General features: G+C 40.8%; 1 protein-coding gene across 2 annotated transcripts in view; it reads left to right on the top strand.

Moving 5' to 3' along the window:
- The first annotated feature begins 408 nt into the window (after nt 1–408).
- LOC122765468 (striated muscle preferentially expressed protein kinase-like) overlaps nt 409–22,591 on the top strand; it is a 52,531-nt gene continuing 30,348 nt past the window's right edge. Inside the window, exons 1-4 of one of the 2 annotated variants that reach the window (XM_044019725.1) lie at nt 409–940; nt 17,979–18,077; nt 20,543–20,693; nt 21,695–22,546. In XM_044019725.1, coding sequence (XP_043875660.1) covers nt 559–940; nt 17,979–18,077; nt 20,543–20,693; nt 21,695–22,546 — 1,484 coding nt within the window. In that variant the 5' untranslated portion in view covers nt 409–558. Of the gene's footprint in view, nt 941–17,978; nt 18,078–20,542; nt 20,694–20,934; nt 22,547–22,591 lie in introns of those variants that run through there. The other variant, XM_044019724.1, reaches the window with a different exon arrangement.

Here is a 22,591-nt window from a genome sequence, read left to right as displayed (position 1 = left end):
CTGGAATCAAAAGGACACACAGTCTGTATTATAGAATACTTTACTCATATCTGTCTTTCCAAAGCAATTTATTGGCCTACATTGTTTTTTCTAGCTCTTGCAAATTAAATAAAAGAGGCAGAGATCTTTATAATGGGTCGTACTCCAAACCCCTGGATCCTACCCTTCCAAAAATGCAACTTAATAGCATCTGTATTTGAGCTGCAGCTCAAACTCCATGGCCCCAGTTTGAAAACCAGCATTATATTTACAACTGCAAGAGGTTTCTTGTTGTAATAAATGTTTTTTTGTGGCTATTTTACGTCTAAATTGAGCCCATTTGTTAGAAAAATGGCCAAAGTGCAAAAATGACTTAATATGTGATTCATGTATTCTGCTTGTTGCAGTCCCTGGAGCAAAAGCACAGGTCAACAGCTTCTCTACTCGCCATGAGCTCAGAGACATGATGGAGAACTGATTGAGTCTTCCAGAAGAAACCTTCAATAACTTAAACTTGTTCTTTCGCCACAATTAATTGCCAAAGGCAAAGTATAGGAAATCAATGTGAAAGAAACCAAGATGGCAGAAGTCCCTGGATATGTTCGCAGTCTGGAGATCCCGTCAAAGAGGCCAAAAGTCACAGATGACCCCGTCATTCCAGATACTGGGGCTGCATCGCAGGAACCCACACTGCCAGTTTTCAACCGTAAACTTCGGAAAGCAGCAGTAGGAACAGGCTGCGACATCCGACTCAGAGTATCGGTGGCAGGATTTCCGAAACCCACGCTCACCTGGTACCACAACGACGAGCCCATCCCTCCTTCAGCGGCCCAGGACTCGGGGGGTCTGTGGATCCGAGACTGCCGCACCAGCGATGCCGGCTTGTATACCTGCGTGGCGACCAATGAGCTGGGAGAGGCAACATGCAGTGCTGTGCTGGCCATCATGGACCTTGGTGAAGGTAGGGACAAAAACAACTAACATGGTAATGGTTGACTGTGATTGTGCAGCTATTTGTATTTCTGCAGGCTTTTTGTTTTTGTTTTTATTTATAATTAATCTCTTTTACTCTAGAGAGGGAGAAGTCAAAAGGAAAGGGGGTAAACGAGTAGCTCATAATCGCTTAATTCCATGATTCACATGGCTCAGTCATAGAGCAAGCCATCTTTCAATAGCAAGGTCTAGGGTTCGATTCCCAGCTTTACTTAGTGTACATGCCTATTTGGCTCTGGACAAGACAGCTTTGAGTGGTCACCAAAACTAGAAAAGTACTATATAAATACAGACCATTTACAACACTAATAGTCATTCAGTTAATTCGTTGGTCACTGGGTTTTTGTTATGGAGGTTTGTGGTTGTTCTTCTGATTGTCCCGTTTTCCCGTCCCTTTTTATCCACGGACATGTTGCTACGCTGACGAGCATTTACTGCGGTAAACTTTTATTAACCTCAAACTTAGTCTTTTCTGTTTTCTACAATTCCAAAATTAGACTTTGTCGGCCAAGTTTTGCTCTAGGCGGTCGCTCCGTCAGCGTATATTCACACAGCAAACCGTGTAAGACATAAATTATCTCGGCGAAAGGCCTCAATAGGATCAGCATCACGTCTCACGTTCCTCTCTTACATTCTCCGCGTATCATCTTCTCCCTGTTATAGACATGAGTTACCAATGGATGTAGTGCTTGTTATGAGATCAACTAAAAGTGTGACGGCATCCGTGTTCACAGCTGATGAGCAATTATAGTGGATTTAAATGGCTTGTCTTTTTTTTTATCCCTTCACCTCTGCCTTGCAGGGATAAGAATACTAGCGTCCATAACTGTGGCTGGGCTTGTTTTATACTTACAGCATATACTAGACTCAAACAGAGAAAACCATACAGGTCATATAAGTATCAGTTATCAGCCCCAGCACTTCCAATTTATATTGCATATCGGATATATCGACAAAAAGTCCAATATCATGCATCCCTAGTTCTTTTGTTAGTCCATTCTAATAAAATATCGATTTAATCATTCAATGTTGTATTTTATGGTTTGAAAATACACTTGCTCTTTGGTATTTTGTTTGCAGGCGGGCCTTAGGAAGCTGCCTGCTGATTGGCTACTGAGTTTTTGGATTGACAGCAGCCTTTGCAAAACAGAAATAATGCCCTGCTCTGGCTGGGTTACTTATGGGTAGTATTTTTCATTTCTGTCATTTCATAAACGCTCCCTACATGTGCACACTAGACCTTTAAAATCAGTTTTTGTGCATTTTCTGAACACAGTGTTGACTAGAAATGAGAATTGGAAGGGTGTAGTTTCTCAACATACAGTAGATCTATGTGGACACAATGCGTCATCCATCTGAGTGAGAGTGATGAGCGTAGAATGGTGTCTTGTAGTTTGCAGTGAGATGATTGTGCCGTTGTGTGTTCCTGAACATGCTCTTGTTGCTCGGGCCTGTGGAGAAAGTTGACAGTTGAGCTCTCACACGATGCCCTGGCACGTACAGAGCAGCTGCCATATCACTCTGCACCTCTCTGTCTCGCACTTCTGATCTGCTCATATCTTCCAGCTCCACTTAGACGCCACATTTTATCCCGATAATTATTTCTTCTCTTTGCTGTTTTGCCTCTCCTTGGTTATTGCACAATGAATGATATAAAAAAATAAAAAATACACCGTAGCTCCGATCCTTTCTCAACCCTTTGCAGCGCAGCAACATGGTCTTGTGAATTGTGCACTAGTGTTACTTTTACTTACAGAAAAATATTAAAATAAAATATAAAGTTTTTTTTTTTAGCATTTGAAAGTAACTTCTTAAACAGACCTGTTGGCCAGGGATGTTTCAAGGGAATTTGGGGGCTCCAGGCAAATGGTGACCTGGGGGCCTGACATCAAATCAAGTCTATCTCATTTCTTTCTTTTCATACTTTAAAATAATTAAATATACTATATTCTGTTTTAGTAGAAATATATATATAATGTTTGGTAACTTTGCAGTTTCCTTAGTCATTTAAGTTTAATGTGCCCCTTTTTAGATTTGAATCTGAACAGCTTTACTTTAAAACTTTATTTATCTTATTCCTAAACTTTTTTTTATTTACATAGTTTTATTCAAGACTTAACAATCCATGTTTTAAAATTGTATTTTTTGAGTCCACTTCAAGCTTCCACACTATCTCTCTCTCTCTGACCCCCTGCCTCCCTCTTACGTCGTCTCTGTGCTCTCTCTCTCTCCTTGTGGTTATTTATGGCGTGGTATGTGCCGCACCGGCCACAGGGCTCGTGCTCCAGTGATGTGTGGACGCTGCCGCGCTCCCCTTCTCCGATTGCACTGGCAGACATCACAGATAATAATAGCATCGCCACGGTCAAGACGCAGTGCTGTCACACTCAATCGCACTCAGCGTGATGAAAGAGAGACTGGTGTGCTGCAGTGACGGTGGCGGCTTCTGTGTGTGTGTGTGTGGGGGGGTCCCTTTGTGTTGGCACACATGTTCATTTTAAAGGCTGCTTTTGAGTCGGTGAGTCACACGGTCGACCACGTGCGTCACTTTTTAAGATCTCACCCCCCGAGAAATCCAACCAACCAGTGACCAAAGTGTAGTGCTGTGTCACCAGTCCCGGTGACCTCGCTGACATCACCCTCCTTGGACTAACACTGTGTCTGTGACATCTAAAGGCTGGATAAGCACTTTGATGGAAGCTCTGGAAAAATCAGCACCTGCGATATTTTAAGCCGCATTTACGATAGGAGATCATGCTCGTACGGCGTGACGCAGGAGCATAAACCTCTCAGATAGCATTTAAAAAGGTCATTGTTGCACCTTTTAGAAACAGGAGTCCAGCGGCTCGCGGGATAAATTACTAGATTTACAACGATGTCACAGGAGAGTATGATTTAAAGTTATATTACATGAGGTTTGTGGCACAAATGTTGCGTTCACACAGTGCAGTTCAGCTCGCCAAAGGTTAGTTTTGGAATGGTAAACTGTGGCCTGGCTTGTGTTTTCACTGCGGGGTGTGTAGGCTACGTAAATAGCATGACATCACACCATTGCAACAGTAAGGTCAGCCAATAAATTTGACAGAGAAGAAGAACATGACACAGAATCTGCAGATCTGCTGTGTACTTAAATTATTAGTTGAAAAAGAAGCCTTGAATCATCTCTCGCCGTGTCGTAATGTACGATATATATATTTAACTGTTTAACAGATAAGCCTCTAAATGTCCTGCTTATTTTAACAGAAAAATGTCCTCTGAATAAGTGATTTTTGACCATTTTATCTGGCAGTTATATACAATTTACTGCATTTCACATTTCATTAGTAAAAACTAAAGTACAGTATGAAACATATTTACAGTAACTCAATGTCCAAAAACGGCTTCCTGCAAAAGTACAGGTGAAATTACCGTAATAACCACAAAGTTAGCTTTCACATGCAACTTCTCGGCTTTCAGAAATGGTAATGCAAAGTGCACTTGTGCAAGCTTAGCATTGGTGATACACACAGTGTTAAAGGATTAAAATGATGCATTTTATGTTTTTGAAACTCCATTCCATAACGATTCCTAACCAATTACAAGGACTTTAGGTGCCCCACCATTGTGCCGGGTTTTGTAACAGAAGGGAGCCAAAAAAGTGGGATGGTACAGATCAGTTATTTAAGCAACCTTTGTAACTTTTGCATAATGTACCAAACTAAACCCAACTGTACCGCTTGGTGGAAAAGGAGCTTTACTATAAACTATAGCTCTTTATAGCTATACTGTATAGCTATAAAAAGCCAAAAAGCAACTCAGCATCAACAGTGGCTGCCTGAAGTCCCAGAAAGCATTATTTTTTAGTGTATGCACAAAATATGGATCTCTACACAAAATAGATACGAATCTTCCCACAGAATATTTATCTCTTGGGCACAAGATAAAAGAAAATCTCACTTTTCTCAGTTTTGCACAGCCTGAAAAATGAGTTGTATAGGGCTATGTTGTCTATGTCAGGTTTCTTCATCCATAAAAGCACTATAATATGATTGCCTGGATTTGAGTTTGTCCTTCAAACTTGTAATTACATTTGCGGATATTGGGCTTCTCCCAGAGACATTTGCTGAGTGGCATTGAAAAATAAATTCAGTGAATTCATTAAGAAGATGCTACAGGCTAATCTTTAAAAATTAGGCTTAGGATTCTCCGTAGACACGCATAATCACTCCTTTTCCTTGTCATGCGTTCATTCAGACGTTATTTTGAATTTAAAGCTGAAATGTGGTGATTCATGTTTGCATCTTTTTTATTGACTGCATCGTTCATCTGAACATCAAAACTACCAGACCTGACTGGGAGGGAGCGTTTGTGTATACAGCAGCGGAGCAGGGCAGGGGTGTGCGGAGATAAGAAGTGTCTATACCGTGAGTTTTCATTCATACTCCAACCTGTTTCCGCCGGATTATCATCGGGCAACAAAATATGCATGAATGAATGAAGAATGATGCACGAGTGTAAATATTTATATTTCAATGTTATGCACCACAGATTTAAGTGTTAGTTTCACCTCTGGCTCCAAGGTTTAAGAGTATTTATCTGTTTGAATGAACTTAATCTCGTCCCTTAGCGTGTGTGCAGCAGCGGCAGCAGCGTCGGTGTCCTCCAGCATGTCCAGCTTGTGCTAGAGTTTCAAAACTCCCTTTAATCCAAGTCGAGTGACCCACAGAGGACACCAAAGGTCGTTCGGTTTCTGTGTAGCACTGTAGTTAATCTCCTGCTATAATGGGGGGGCAGGCTCTCTGAAAGGGGGTGCAGTGGGTGAGTACAGTATGACTGCTGGTGGGGTTGTTCTGTGCCGGACCCGAAATAGACTAGTGAAGTTGGCAGTCAAAGTGAAGGAGAACTGTGGGAAGACGGAAAGGACAAGAAAGCAAGACATGCTAAGGAAGGTAACGTGTCGAGGAGGTTCCCCTGTTTTTCGTAGTGGCGTCTCCATGGAAGCCTCTCCTTGAGGACGTTCTTTTTTTGGGGGGAAAAGAGGAAAGACAAGAGCCATGTTGCGGAAGGAGCTGCTCGAGGCACGGAAAGCTTTGAGGAGTTGTCAGGAAGGCGTGAGTGGGCCGAAAAGCAAGAAGCAGAGAGGTGAGTGGGAGCTGGTGTCAGTGCAAAACAGGATAATTATAAAATGATTTGTTGTGGATCAATATAGCGGCGTGAAGTAAGACAAGGATCGTACTGTATTAAGAAAATTAGATAACGCAGAGGACTCTTTTGTTGCTTAATTGGATTCTCTCTTTCTCTCACACACATGTCGGATAGTGCAGATGGCAGCAGTTGCCATAGATACTCAAATTGTTTGTCCATGAATTGAAATGTATCTCCTTTTTAAATGTTACAATGCAATAATGAGTCTCTATAATGAAATTTTCTGAAAGTGTGGCTGCGTGAGCGGTGCTGACATTTCCACTGACCTGCCAGGGAGCTAGGCCTCCTCTGATAACATGGCTGCCAGCTGGGACAGACAAATAAATACAAGGAAAGGCTCACCTGATTAAAATCCATGCATGCTATGACATCTTAAGAATATGTTTCCCGATTGATCTCATTTTCAGACATTTGTTTTGTCTGGAAACAGAAGTTTGCAAATCCCACAGCAAATTCTGTAGAGAAAATTGGCGATTTTTGACATCACAGGACACAGGAGTTGTCGATCCACTGCTGCCTCCACCACTAAGTGTTTGAGGTCCTTTGTTCAGGTTTAGCTAAGTGGCAGAAAATTGCCAAACGAGGCAGCGGTAGACGGCAGCTTCTGTGTCCTTGTGAGCTACAATAGCTGATTTTTTTGCATAGAGTTTGGTGCAGGAGATTGAACAAACCTCGGTTTCTTGTCAGAGTTCTTGATTTTTCACTCTGTCCCTGTGAAAGCCATATTATCAGTGACTTGGCATGTGCAGGTGCATTTATGTCAGTGTCAATAATATGCCAATATCTCATACTACCACACAAAAGGCCACGCCGCCCTCCAAATTCAGAAAACAATCTCACAACAGGTAACCATGGACATGCAGGATGTTTCTTAAACCTTCAGTTATAAACAGAATGTGCAAACAACCTAAAAACACACTGTATGACGTGTATCTTTGCATTCTTGGGGGTTACTGTGTTGCAGTTGAATCATAAATCGATTCTGACATCATGTCACGCCTGCTCTCGCCATGTCTTATCGTCCCAGACTCTGGATTAGAGATATTGTGCTGCTGCTTGGTGATTTCACATTCTCTGAAGATTAGGTTCAAGTGGATTAAAAAGGCACGGTACAATTAATTAGGTTCTCTGTTCTCAAATGGCAGCTGAGGCAATAGTTTTGGGGTATAGCCGGCGCTGTTTACCCGCTGTTTGGTCTGGCAGAGGATGTGTTTGTGTTCCATCCCATTGGTATGCAGTCATTCACATGAACCCACAGGGATTTGGTCAGGATTAGGTGGTAGGATCATGTTGCAGTGTGACTGTCAACACTGGCTGCTGTCATGTGGGGATCCACAAAACCGCTTCACCATCTAAGTCACACTGACATTCCCCCTCTCACACAAGGGTTTTTAGTGGCAAATAAACTGTACTTTTGTTCTTTCCACCACAGTGAAGCCTTGCTGATATATGTCAATTACTGTCTTTTATGTGTTAAACGTTTTATGTTTTATTGTCCTCTGCATATTTTAAAACGAGACCGAGCAGCACTTTGGCACGTCGCGTGTGTTTTTTTCTTCAAGTGCTTTATAAATAAAAGTGGATTGTAAAATGTTCTACAAAGGCAGGGATGAGAAATTCAAACGTATTAGTGGTTGTTCTCCTCATTTTAGTGCAATTTAAAGCAAAATATGTAAAACAGTATTAGCTGGAACTGGTTGATAGTGTCGGTAATGAAAGTCATTGTGTATTTGTGCCCACTCGTCGTTCATTTTTACATCTTTATAGGCATTTTCACGAAAAACAAAAGTCAAAATCATGATGATTTCTGACAAACGGGTTTCCTCATCTGAAGAGCAAGATTTTGTTCCACCATGTGATTGGCTGATGGCTGATATTTGCATTAAAAAGCATTTGCATAGAGGTGTACCTTTTATAAAGTGGCTGTTTTCTCATTTAATCCCATTGGATTATGGCATGAATTTGTGTTTCAATTCACTGTGCTCAAAAAGAAGGTTAATAAAATTGATGCTTTGTCAAGTAAATCATCATTACACCTTTTAACAAGAGCTCAGAGGCATGGACATACTGTATATCTCCCATTCTGGCTTCCCTCCACTGGCTTCCAGTACGTTACATAATCCATTTGAAGTTGTTATTGTTTGTAAGTGTCTTAATGGCCTCACTCCACCTTACCTCTCTGATTTACCTCAGCTGTATGCTCGTTTGCGGTCACTTGGTTGTCCCAGGAACTGAAGGAGGTAGCAGCTCCTTCTTCATTAGCCAGGCCTTATCTTTTCTCAGTTTGAGTTGTGCTGTGTGTGTCCTATGTTCGTAGGTGCTGAAGAGGAGACCCGTGTATCTGTGCTCTTCCTTTACTAGAACCCGGATGTCTGTCACAGTAAATTGAAATTGAATTTTGAGAACTGAATGTAATGATTACCAATGCAATGAATACAAATTCAAATGATGTGATTTGAATTTGTGATTCAAAATCATTTTTTAATGCAATTATTCAAGTTTAGCAATTTAAATTCAAATATAAATTCAGTCACTGGTGGCACATACAGTATTTTAGCTCATACCAAGCCGTAACACATCACAATGACTCGTTAAATTAGGGTAACAAATCCTGCATAGTTCTGCTTTAAACATGAGGTAGATGTGCAATAGCTCGAGGAAATCACTGTAAATTATGTACATGATTTTTGTTCTTGATGTTCTTACACCGTGTGACTGTGGTGTCCGTGCTTTTACACAAAGAGCTGAAATATGCAGTGTAAAAGGAGTCTGATTAGTGTGTGATGCAACAATAGCAGGATCCATTTTTCCTCTGTGGGCAGAGATTATTCCAGACGTGCTGCTGATAAAGCTGTTGCTACGCCTGGAAGGCATCCATCACGGCTGCTCCACAGAATGCAGCCTCTGTCACTAAATCAATCTGCTTCCGCAAAGTCCGCTCCTCGCTCTCTTGTCGTTTTAAGCTAATTAAACAACATCATAATCCAAATTGCACCAGTCCAACGTTTTCGTAAGAGCCATTTCTTGTCTATGATTTCTCCATCTGTCTTGAAATTTGACGTCAAAACCAAATTTAGTTTCTGTCATTGAAGATGTGTCTAGTCAACAATGGACTGTGGCCTCTTAGACTCATTTGACGCCCTCCAGCAAACCAGACCCAGAGTAAGATGAACGACCAACGGTACTGAATTATCTTTCTTTAATGGCTGATATACTGTGATATCTGGTTGAAGCTGAGTCGCTGTGGCTTTTAGAGAGCAGATAAAAACACCACCTCATAAAAGAGCTTTTTCCAGGCAGCATGAAATGACGCCGTGCCACCGTATCTGGCCTCCTATTGGATGGAAGTCACGGAATCTTGCGTTGTGATGGGCTTATTGATCCACAGACGTTTGAAATGACTTGGGGGGTGTATCCCGTATCACGCATAAAGCGCGGGTATCGATTCCCTGCACTTTCTGCTGTGCCGAATGCCCCACAGCAGTGATGGATGGAGGAACAGTGCGAGGTGGGCGAAGGGTGAAGAGAGGGTGGTTTGTTAAAATAACAACAGCAAAACTGCAATCCACTGCAAACCCAGGGTTAGGCGAGAGTGGGGAACTTTTAACATTTGAATCCACTCGTGGAAGCATATCGGCGAGGATTGTCTTGTCTCTTCACAGCTGGCTGATAATCATCAGCTATAACGTCCTAAATCAAAATCCACATTCACCTTCTGAAACTAAACCTCCCTCATTGATTCCGTGTTTACAAGGTCATAAACGGCAAAATGCTTCACTGAGCAACACTAAAAAGCACTTTGCCCATTCAGTGAGGCAAGTCGAGCATATACAGCTGTGCCGATAAGCAAACAAGGATTCTGGGTTATTAGCAAAACCAGAGAGTGAAATCTGGGTCTGCCCCGTGATTATTTTTAGATCAGTTTGACGGAGGAGGTGTGAGGAGCGATGATGTGTCTGAAAGAACAATTAACGTGTGTGAGAGTGAGCGTCAGGTTTGAAGGAGGAGGTCAAAAGTGGAAGGCAGTTATGTCCACTTGTCAAAATCGACAATAAAGACTCTTGAATCATGAAGGCTTTTGCCCAAAAAGAAAAATCAATTTATCTACTGTAGAGTTGAACAATATGGTCAAAAAAAATCATTTTATAATTATTTTTAACCAATATTGAAACTGGCCCTGCGATGGACTGGCGAACTGTCCATGGTGTACCCCGCCCGATGTAGCTGAGATTGGCACAGCACCCCCCGCGACCCTCTGGTGGAGGATAAAGCGGTTAGATGATGACTGACAATATTGAAACTGCGATATGATCCACAATTGTTAGGACCGATCATTGTTGCGTCTTAACTGGCATTTCCATGTTAAAAAATAGTGTATTATTAGCAATTTAAAATGAAGAAAAACTAAAAGGTTTTTTTTCGACTGTAGTTGTACACGAACACCAGATTTTGCATGTTCAATTTGAACAGTATAAAACACATTTTGTCAATGTCCACAAACGGGCCAACAATGTTAAAACGTGTCGTCTGCGATACGCTCAGTGTTAAAGGGTTTTGTGGCCCTAATGAGCAGCTTTGGCAGAAGAACTTCCCGGTAAACCAGGAACATTCAGCAGCCAAAGCCTGATTTTCTTGTTGTTAGTCGTGCAGCTTCACGTGTGATGTGAGCTGTAGATCAGCAGTGTTGAATGAGCAAAGGTTTTTGTCCAAATCAAAACAAATCGATTCATCTAGGCTTGGCTTTAAAAACTAGTTAAACTCAATTTGAACCATCCAATATGGATTTTTTGGCTCCCTCGTCTCATAAAATCTTCCCATGTGGGAGAACAGTGAGCCTGAATCCACAGCAGAAGTCAGAACAGCACTTGAAACGCCTAGGTGATGCTCAGAATGCAGGCAAATCAACATTTTTCTGGAATCAGATCCTTTCAGGCAGACTTTCCTCATGGTTGATTGCATGGGTTGCTTTGTGACATAGGTGTTGCTCCCTGAAAAATCTCGATTGCCAACCGTATGATGTGTGTGTCCATGTTTGTGGCGAGTGTTTTTAACTGCCGCCATTTTTGTTTGGCGTTTTCGTCACGTTGGAGTGACACAAAAAAATCTGTAAATGTAAATGACTGTATCGTACTGATATTATCTTATACTGAAAGCTGTGATATTGGTATCCTTAGTGGTGCATTGTGCAGCTTGAATCCATGTGTCAGCGCTCTGTTGCTCTTGGCTGTGGGGTAACCTTGTTGTCCATCAAATGAATGAATCGATCACAGATTTAAATTTAACATAGACAATATTGTCTCTTGTGCAACATGTATCCAGATGCTACAGAGAATCTGGAGTAACCGACAAGTCCATTTTTTGTAATTTAAATAATGTAATTTTTTATAACTAATTATCATGTTCAAGCCTCCCTCCATGTGATATATCTCTTCTTTCCAAATGCTTTAAAAAAAGAAATCCTGTGCAATCAGTGAGGTATACAATCTTCTCTATACAGTAACTCCCCTTGTTATTTATTTATTTAATCATTTTCTCGTCATTTTTTTTTAATTTCGCTTGCTCTGTTATGTCGCACTTCGATGTTTCGCTTTATATGTTTATTATTAATAATACTAATCTTTTCTGTTAAAATAATTGAAAAGACATACAGTATATATATATTATATTCCAAATAAACACCAACAGTGATCAATAATAACAAACATAGTTACATGATTGATGACTTTTTATGAGAGGACAGACTGGATGAGACATCGTTCTTTGTGCTTCTTTATTTAATTTTTATACTTAAGCACATCTAGTCTTCAGTTCATGGTCTTCAAAGCCCTTGTATACGGTCTTCTAATTGATATTGTTTTATGGTCTCAGGGTTGTGTATACTGTACATTGACCCTATCAGTGTCCACTGCTGGTAGATATGGAATATACTGATGATAAATAATTGATTAGTTACAGGTTTTTGCCAAAGGCTGCTATTTTGTGTATAGAGGGAAACAGTGAGTGAGGATGGAGTTAGTATTCAGGAGGTCTGCACTTTAATATCAGACACATTTCACCCTCTCACCCTTTCATATTGAGCCATTTTGACCCTTCTTCGTTCCTGTGTTTTTTACCCCCTCGCCCTCCTCCCTCCACCATGCCTCCGTCTCGCTCTCGCCTCCACACTCTCTCTGATTTCGTTTTTTCTGCCGCTCTTTTGTCACTCTCATCTTTCACTCCAGCAGCTCAGTAAACGGGGTGGAGGGGGGAGAAAAAACATGCTTTGCTGAAGCCATTGTTTCCTCCCATCCTCTTTATTCTCTACTCTCATCCCTTCATCCCAACACACCCCCTCTGCTCTGCTCTGCTCACACCTCCAACCCCCACCTCGTCTTGTTCTGAGTGAGGGACAAACCTCTACGTCACAGAGGGGACGCTGTTCACATCAGCGGATACACACACACATAGACACAAAGACACCTGACTCCGCTTTATTTGCATTCTCTCCCTCGCTCTCTCCCTTCCCTCTCTGGCTCTCTCTCTCTGTCTTCTCCCTCTCTCCCTGCCTTGTAGCCGAACTGGAATACAAACACACCCACGCAGGGGAAAAAAGGCAGCCGAATCTTTATTTTTTCTTAATTTCATCTTTCCTGCTCGGCTCCTGCCACACCCTGGGCTGCTTTTCTTTTCTGGTTGAGAAGATGTGTTGATTGTTGTTATTATTGTGAGCTCATGCCACAGGTAATCTCACACGTTTGACAGGAAGTGCCTCTGCCTTGAAGATGAAGAAAATCTGGTCCAAGAAGAGATTTCAGGTGAGGGCGAAAGAAAATCCTCCATTTGACATTGGTGTTACTCTTCTCAATCTAAAAAGCAGGGAATATCACAGCCTGTGTTTTTTATTATTATTATTTAATTCATCCCTTAAAGATTTTGGTCTCCATTCATGTATATGAATATTGTTTTGTTGCCAGTGAATATTTTCATCAAAAATAGTTTGTTCGTCAAGTTTTCAGTTTCCTTTTTTTGGGGGGTTGTTGGATATCATGCCACACCCTTTACCTGATGCAAATTTCTACATTTGTCATGCATCAGCGGTAAATTAATCATCTTAGAGCGGATACTGAGACTATACTCTTGCATGCAGTTCAGCTAGAACATGTTAATGGAGCAAAAGCATGGATGAATGTCTTTGTTTCAATATATTTGACAGATTAAGGGACGGAAACCTAACAAAGGATGTAGTCTCCGGTTGCCAGATCGAGGGATGTACTGTGTTTTAGTACAGTATAAGACATTTCTAAAGATCAGAACTAAAAAGACGGCTTTTTGTGTCTTTAAAAGGTTTCACATTTCTGCCGTGCTGCCTCTTTATCACCGTGCACATTCTGGGTAGTGAAATATGCATCGTGCCCCGGTAGCCGTGATGTTTTTTTTGTCATTTAATAAGTGATTCATAGAGCAGGTTTTACGTGAGGAAAGTGGAAAGTGTGTCAGTAGGCTACACATGGACACATGCGAATCAGGGGCATGGAGCCACAGAGCCGAGCACGGGAGAAAAGCTGATTTCCACTCTGTGATGTTTCAATATCAAACACCTGAGATATTTTTCTCCTGCCTCCAGCAGCAGATTTGATAGACTCATGACTGCTATGGGGTTTGGAGTCGCACCAAACTGAGTTCAGATTTCTAGAAGTAATTGTCCAATGGGTTATTTGCGTGGCTCGTTTTTTTGCCCCCGAGGCTGTGACAACAGAGATGACGACAAACACCGACGGAGTGTGTCAAACAAGAGTCACCACCAGGCAACAGCAGTTAATCACAGTGCCGGAGTGCGTGACGCCTGCGAATGCACAGAGAGAGAGAAAGAGAAGAACGAGTGTGATGAAAAAATGAAATGACTCATTTGGAGTTTGTTTTTTTTTTCACTTTGACATTCACCGCAAAGCACTGAGTCACTCTGAGGTGCTGATTGACAGACTGAACAAAACACTGTTTCATTATTAGCAGCGATCATAACAGACGGTCAGTGGAGTTTGACTCATCGGTGTTAGTTTAAAAATCCATCCCTGTTGTGGATTTTGGTGGTCAAATATTCAATATTATTAGCTGTGGATTTCAAATTGAACATGGTTGACATTTATCAACTCTGCTTTTTATGTTGTTTTTTTTCATATTTGTATTGGTGTGTGTACAAGAATAACAAAGACACTTACACACATCAGGACACATTGATGTCGACATTAAACATTTGTGTACACTCTTAGAATTAGATTTGCATATTTTTAGGAACAAACATCGATAAACAAAAAATCTAATCAAATAAACAATAGGCCTACAATGAAAAAAGTATTTGGACTTGTAATATTAGTGAGGATAAGTATAAAAACAAGCATAAACTTTAATTTTGACACATTTCTGGGCAGGATACAAGGAGACAGGACTTATTTTCATTTTTATTTCATGAACTTTACCCTTGAGTGGAGAATCCTGAGCAAAACTGTTCCCAAGAATGATGACATTGGGAAAATGTAATTGGAGCGTAATGAAAGTAAGGGATCATTCACAGTTTTTTTTGCACAGAGAGATAGCTCAGGGTTTGGGTTTTTTTTGAATGAAGTCAGATTATCACAACTGATTTTGCCAAGTGAGCTGGACACTCACTATCAGCCATGTTATCAGTTAAACAAATATCCTGTGTGGAAGTGCTTTAGCCCAGTTTTCCAGAATAACTTTCAGTATCTGGCAGTTATTTACAATTACCTGCCTGTTAAAATAGTGTATTAACAATTTACAATGAAGAAAAACTAAAAGTTGTATTTTAAAAAAAGCCCTGTAGTTGTACATTTTGCATGTTTAATTTGAAATTTGAACAGTATAAAACATATAAAAACACAGTATTTAATTGTCTCAGTGAGCAAAAACAGATAAACAAAAGACAAAAAAATGATGAACTATGTTCAAAGACTAGGTGACAAAGACGCTGATTTGCCGGAAATTCCCGTAATAACCACACATTGGCTTTGATGTGCAACCTCTCAGGTTTCTGAAACTGTTGCAAGTTTTTCCATTAGCACAAACAGTCGCATAATTATGTGCTTGCACAAACGCGTCGTCTGCGATACGCTCGGTGTTAAAGGGCTAGTCTTGTTCACAAAAATTGAATGTTTGGTGAAGTCAGTGTTGATGTCAATAATGAACTGTCACTTTGAAGGGGCTCGAGATGTCTTTTACTCTGTCGCGTTGTGTTTTGCTGTTGAATAACACGTCGCACTCTTGTGTCTTGTTTCAGAGAACTGGACATTCCACACGGACATTTGGCAGATTCACCCATGGTGTGTTGTCAGTATGAGCTTTATTGTGTTGTATTATTTTTTTCTTATCAGTTAAAAAAAAATCAGCAGCTTTTTTTTCTTCTTTTGTTTTGTTGTTTTCTTTTTTTTTTTGCTTTCAAAAGCATGTGTTCTACTTTGATTTATTCCTCTAATAACTCTCTTATACGTGAATGTTGCCACTGTAGGACATTGATATTGCTTCCAGTGAATTTATGTTGTTTTACTGCTTGACTGCTCATAACAAGAGTGGGTTTTATTATTGTACATCCACCCACATCAAGCAATATTTTTGTAATCACTCTGTTGCCTCGCTGCATAAAATCCTTGAGTGAATAACGTCTGGCTTCAGTGATTTATAATACGAATCCATATGTGAGGCATCCTCACTCAGATCTGACTCCAAATTACATTTAGATTCTGATTCAGGCTGTATTTTTTCCACAAATAATTACACTGCATAATCAATTTCCCTCGCCTGGTGTGCAAGTCATTTATACTGGGTGGATCTACACACACACATACACACAAATACACATGCAGCTGGTGATGTAATGAGGTAATCGTGATTGTTCCACTGGCGTTCTCATCTAATCAGGATCTGACTCAATGTAAGTCACGATGAGGTGCAACCTGTTTTGTGGTTGTGGAGCCCTCTAACCCGTGAACACGTCTGTGTCAGCCTCGCAGCAGTTTGGCTGGTGATATTTAGACTCGTAATGGGTACGAAGAGGATTGGTCGTGTGGGTGAGAGAGATGCTGGTTTCCATAGTAACGGTGCTCTCCCGTCTGCCCTCTCTTGCTGCCACTACGGAAGCGAAGTTTTCCGCTCCTGCCGAAAGCAAAGCTATGGTAAAACCTGCCTGTCTCGATTAATGTGCCTGCTTTCTTTTTTTTTTCCATTTTCATCCCTCTGTCCCGGACTTCATTCGTTCACCCTGCTGATGTAATGTGGCCTTGTTTATTCTTTCCCTGTCTTTGCGTCGTTCTTGATATTTCATTTCAGCTTCTTTGAGATGCCACATGATATTTTATCGGTCTGTTGCCTCGTCCTGTCTGAGAACCATTATGCTTTGTGTTTTTCTCTGACCTATAATATTTCAATTTCACTGCTACACAGACACATGAGGCCATGTCCCATTGGTCTCATTTACAGTATGCTATTTTCGTAAAAAGGTCCCATGTGTAACTAGTTTTTATTGGCGAAAAATGAATATATGAGTCTCTTTGTGTATGGTTAATCACTTTATAGTAAAGATTGAAAGCCCATTTTAAACATTTAACATATTATAAAATTTAATTTAAGAGAATTTTGCTTTGTTTTTGGTATGTGGTTCCCTGATGCATTTGGGAGTTTTTAAAAATCTTCAAAAGCCTTCTCATCATTTGATAGTAGTAAACCTTTCCCACTCGTCAAATAACCCACTTATTCAGGCTTTAATAGGGTTTTGACAAGTTTAATCAACATTCACTCCCAGGTTATGCTAATTCCAGCCTAATTTTCAGGGTAACGCTAACATGCACGTTCATCTTTCGGCAGCTAACGTAGCGGTTAGCCACTAGTTTGTGTTTTAGTGAACCTCATTTTTTACAACTTCAGACAGTGCTCAGTGGGTTTTTATTTATTTATTTATTTCATCTTACTCTATTTTATCAGTGCCTTAAAACTGTTCACATTGAGAGTGAGTTACAAACAGAAGTTACAAAATCCTAACGACTGTTACACTGAGCTCTGGTGTGTTTCTATTGTTTTCCTCTAACTGAAAAAAATTTCATTTTTCACAGGAATAAACTGGACATTTTCAAAATTTAAGTTTCAGAACTTTAATTTAGTTGATAAATATAATATAGTGTAGCATTTTAGCTTGGCTGAAACATTCAGATTTGATGCAGATATAGTTGAATATCAATGCTATATGTGAATGAAGTAATAGTCTGGTTTTAGTGGGTTCCCCCAGATTAAAATGTCCTAGATATACTGTACTGTACTGTAATTGACAAGTTTGGAAGAAGCTTGATTCATATACACTGTACTTTTAAATTGTTCTCTTCAAATTGAGCTCAGAATCATGGTTTTAGAAAGTGAAATTAGTCATGTTATAGATTTATTTATTTAGCAAGGTAAAAAAAAAAAAGATGCTGTGAATCTCTTCTCACCCTGCTGTTTTGTTGCCAAAGCAAATGGATTCAGACCAGAACACAGATCATTTTCTTCATACCCTTCTCCTCCATGTTTCTTTTTCTGAGCCACAGCTGGCTTCATGTCACGCTCGAAGCATCAGTTCATTTATTTTCATTGCGGGGCTCCGCACAGCTCTTTTCAAGGGCCCATCAAGCTGTGTGCCGCTAAGCAAATGTGAAATGTCATTTTCAGCGAGCCTCAGTTGTTTCTGTTATTTTCAGGCTCCCTCTTCTCCTCCTCCTATCACCTGAATGTTTTTTGTTTTTTTTTTAGCTGCCCTTGAATTTCCTCCTGCCATCTGTCGTGACTCGTCTGTGTGTTTGTTTCAGACTCTGAGGCGACAGAGGATGAGACCACAGAACCCCAGATGGAAACCAAGGAAGGGGCCGGGAGGCACCAAGACAAGGCTGGACGGAGAGGACCTTCAGGTACTTCACCTAAAATATCTTTCATATTTACTGCTGTCGTACAATTGACAATAACAACATTTCTATTGCTGCAAAGACGAAATGCCTGCGGAAAATGATACAGTAAAAAAATTTAACCAAAGCATCATCGCTGCCTAAAACACCCTTCTGTAAAATAAAAATGCAGTGCAGATTGATTTATTAAATGTTTATTATCAGCGTGGGCCAAGACGTGTGTGCTGGATGAAACCAGATACAGCAGAATACATAAATCCCTCGCGGTGTGATGCAACAGTGTGACACACTGCCCTAGTTTCCAGCAGGGAACCTGTCTCAGGTCTGGAGCTCGCTGTGATTCTCCACAGGGGAACCAACAGCCTAGAATACTAGAGCCAATGACACACTTATTATTTTAATTTATCTGTTTATTGAGTTTATTGAATTAGGACAGCGCACATTAATCAGCAAATAAGCAGAAAGCGTTGATGTAAATATGCCGGAATTAGCACAGTTGCCCATGGCCAAGTGGAAGGGCTTGTAACTGCAGGGTTACTGGTTCAAATCTTGGGACCTTTGGACTTATTTTAACTGTAAAAGGACCAGAAAATGTGGGTGTTTTTGCCCATCTTTCCAGAATAACTTTCAATATCTGGCAGTTATTTACAATTCACTGCCTGTTAAAATGGTGTGTTGACTATTTTTATTTAGAAAAAACACTGTAGTTGTACATGAACACCAGATTCTGCATGTTAAATTTAAAATATGAACAGTATAGCACATATTTAAAATAACATTTATTTGAGTGTTTGTCTCAATGTCCAAAAAAACTCTCCTCTCTGGTGACAAAGACACTGATTCTTCGTCTTCTTGCAACAGCACTAGTTAAATTACCATAATATCCACATGCTGGCTTTGACGTGCAATTTCTCAGCTTTCAGAAACCGCTGGAATTTAATTATACCGCTGGAAATTAATTATAATTTAATTCGCTCAAACTGTCACGTAATTGCGGTAATGCATAGTGCGCTTCTGCGATACGCTCGGTGTCAAAGGGTTAAATTTACATATACCAATTTTCTAAAGTGATCTCAGTGCTCTCATGTGGTCACAAAGACACCCTTCTCCTCGACCACAAAGACATTCTAGAGATTCTTCCTTTACCTGTACTCAGTGTCTGTACTCTATCACGTTCCTCACAAAACAATATCAGAATAGGGGATACGAGATGCGATGAGGTGAAGGATCGTTTGTTCTCTCGTGAGAAAAACACTCCGCTTCCTTCAGCTGTGGCTAAAAACTAGAATACCTGGTTAAACATTCCAGGTTAATGCGTGGTTCAGTTTGTTGAAATCATATTTCAATTTGGTTCTGATTTATTTCAGCTTCACGGGGAACTGATATTGTTTGTTGCTGAGCCTGTCGTTTTTGTATCCGCGTCTCCATCGCCTTCTCAAGGTTTCTGTTAACAGAAGATGCTGACTGCTGACTCTTTTCGCTGCCAAAGCATTCCTGACTCTGTTGCTTATCTCGAAAATGTCAATCATTTGCTGATTTGTGGCTGGTGGGGGGGGTTGTCTTTAAGTGGTGCATATGTTCCACAACGTAGCTCTTGCACTTCGTGTTTCATTTCCTGTTCTCAAGCGATCAATAAGACTCCATATTCAGCTCACAATCCATGCTCTTTGCGTTGTTGCATGATATTCGCACTGCATTCATTAAAACAAAATGAAATCCTCGATTAACCTTAATTAGAAAGGAAGGAAGTGTGTAAATATTGTTTATTTTATATTGAGTAAGTACACTGTTTATAAGGATTAACTTAATTTGGCTATGATTAGGTAAATTAAGAAAAATATGTTAGATTCTGCAAGGAACTGTTGATCTGTTGGTTTTTCCAAAGATCCAAAGAGAATTAAAACAATCACTAGAAATAACAAGTAGCTCAGTGAAAAGTCACTGAAAAAGTACATTTGAGTTAGATTTGATTGATTTTATTTTAAAAAGTAATATTACATGGTTAAATTAAATGTTATATGTAGGCTATTTGTGATGTCCAGGGTGCGCCCTGTATTTCACCCTATGTCAGCTGCCCCACAACCCTCATGTGGAGGGGTAGAAGATGACTGAATGAATGAATGTATTTGTACCTTGTGCTGAGGATGTATGGCTTCCAGGTTCCAGAGTACTTGACTAGTAGAGTAATTTATGAGACTGATTTGAAGATGAAGATGAAGATGAGTCATCAGATCACCAAAACTATATCACAAAATGAATGCATTACTTCTTTGAAAGGTTCACATTTGAGTGTTTTTTTTAATGAATAGGAAATATTAGCATGTTTTATATGAGTAAGCAACATGTTCCTTAGATGTGATGAAATGAAATGAATTTTCTTTAACCCCAGTCTGACTCATATTGTAGTTTTCTGCTTAATATTTCATTTAATTTATCTTAATTTGTTTGTATATTTCTGTGTCTCTCTACAGGTGAGGGAGGAGGGCTGATGGATTATAACCCGGACGCTCCAGATCGCAGAGCCACCCTCCCTGGCGCGTATGACCCAGTCGTGGAGCGAGAGCTTCGCACTCTGGGCTCCCGTCCTCCAGGGCCCCACATGGACCCCACTAATCCAGCCAGGCAAGCTCTTGGCGGGGGTCCCGTCGAAGGGGCCCCCCCTGTCCGTCACCTGGGTGTGGAGCCGCTGATCCGGGCGTCTCACGCTAACCTGGCACGACCTGTTCAAGGGTCAGAGGAAAGTGTTTCTGTAGGCAGTGACTACTATGGGAGCATGTTCAGCCTCTACAGAGGGAGAACATTTTCTATGCCATTATAGCACATGGCTTTTCTTTTCTTTCTTTAAGGAGTTCACAAAACAAAAAAGACTGGCCACAAACCCCAAACACACAAGATATATTATCTCCTCCATAGACCCTATGTGCAATCATTTTTTTTTTTCTTACGTTATAAATCAATTTTTTAATCATAATTTCAAATTCAAGCTTTTTTCAAACAGTGTTGACGTCACACCTTCCTTTGACTCGGTGTAGTTTGATTTCAGTCTAACAATTTTTTATGAAATATGGAGCAGTGTGCAGATATGCGTGTTACTAAGCACTTCCTTCTGAAAAGACTGCAAATACTTTTTTACCCACTGCATGTAACCCCCCCCAAGCAGCCTCTGACTTCTGGATTAACACCATACCTTTATAGGTTTGCTGTGACATGCATGGTTTGCATCCAAGCTAATATTAGCATGAACGTTCTCATACAAGCTGATGATCATGTGATCCACCGGTTCTTTTTTAGGGCATGATGTTTTTGTATTTGAATTTAAAACATGGGCAGGTCGTGTTATGAATCTGTGCCATCTGTGTTTGTTCCTCTGCCACAGTTTGACCAGATTTGCTGTTATTTTCTATTACCGACTCAGTCGTTTTGATTTCACACCGTACAGTGTCTCTGAAAACGAGGCGTTAAAGAGCACAGATAAAACACAAGAACTCACTGAAACCATAACAAGACAAAACGACACAAAATGGACGTCCATGTGCTTGTCTTTCACTCTTCCAACAACTACGGTAACTGCACCAGAGCTCTATCTTAATGCCTATATTTCCCTTTAATCCCCAACCCTTTAGGACTCAAACAGTTGACCAATCGCAGGAGCTCTCCTCTCGTGTCCCCCTGTCTTGTCCCACCACTCACAAAAACAGCATCGGTACCCCAAACCGAGACCTGGACAAACCCAAGCCTTCAGATCCCTGGTCCTCTAAAACTGACCAGTCATCTAGTGTTGCTATGAAACCCAAACTGGCTCGTGCAGGGCCCAGGATCTCTGACAAGGTTCGTGCTTATGAGGATGTGACAGAAGGATTAGGTGCCGTTTCAGGCTTTGGACGGGCAAGGTCCTTTGATTTGGGTGACAGCGTGAAGAAAACCGGAGGCCCAGATAAAGGAGACAAGCAAATCCTTCAGGGCTCGGCTCAGAAGCGAGCAGCATTCAAGCAACGGGCTTCGTCTTTGGAAGACAAGATGAGCTACTCCCAGAAGGTCCAGAGCTACCAGAACAAATTCACAGAAGAGCTCCAGAGGATCAAGAAGCTTGTGGGCAAGCCGAGTTTGAAGAAGGCATACTCTACAGAACAGCTGTCACAGAAAGAGAGGCCGCCTGTGGGGAAACTAGAGCCCATTCCTCCTCAAGTGGTGAAAAAGTTGGAGGCAAGGGAGCGAGCCATAGAGGAAGCAAAAGTTGTAGAGAGGGAAGGAGGCGGCAGAAAGAGGATTCCTCCCCAGACCAAAGACATCGATCTGGGGAATCGAAGAAAAGACCCTGAAAAGGATAAGGTGACACTGCCAGATTTACAGGGGAAGCCAGTGAACAGCTCATCACAAGGACATAGTGGGAAAGACACTGTTACCATGGATACAGCACCAGTTCACCAGTTACCAGGGCAACCATTGCCAACAGTCACAGGGAAAAGCCTCACCAGGTTTGAAGATCTTTACTATTAAAAAATACAACATTTTTTTTTTGT

The sequence above is a fragment of the Solea senegalensis genome, linkage group LG2, assembly GCF_019176455.1.
Source record: "Solea senegalensis isolate Sse05_10M linkage group LG2, IFAPA_SoseM_1, whole genome shotgun sequence".
Taxonomy (NCBI): Eukaryota; Metazoa; Chordata; class Actinopteri; order Pleuronectiformes; family Soleidae; genus Solea; species Solea senegalensis.
The sequence above is the reverse complement of the archived record's forward strand: the minus strand, read 5'-3'. Positions and strand labels throughout refer to the sequence as shown.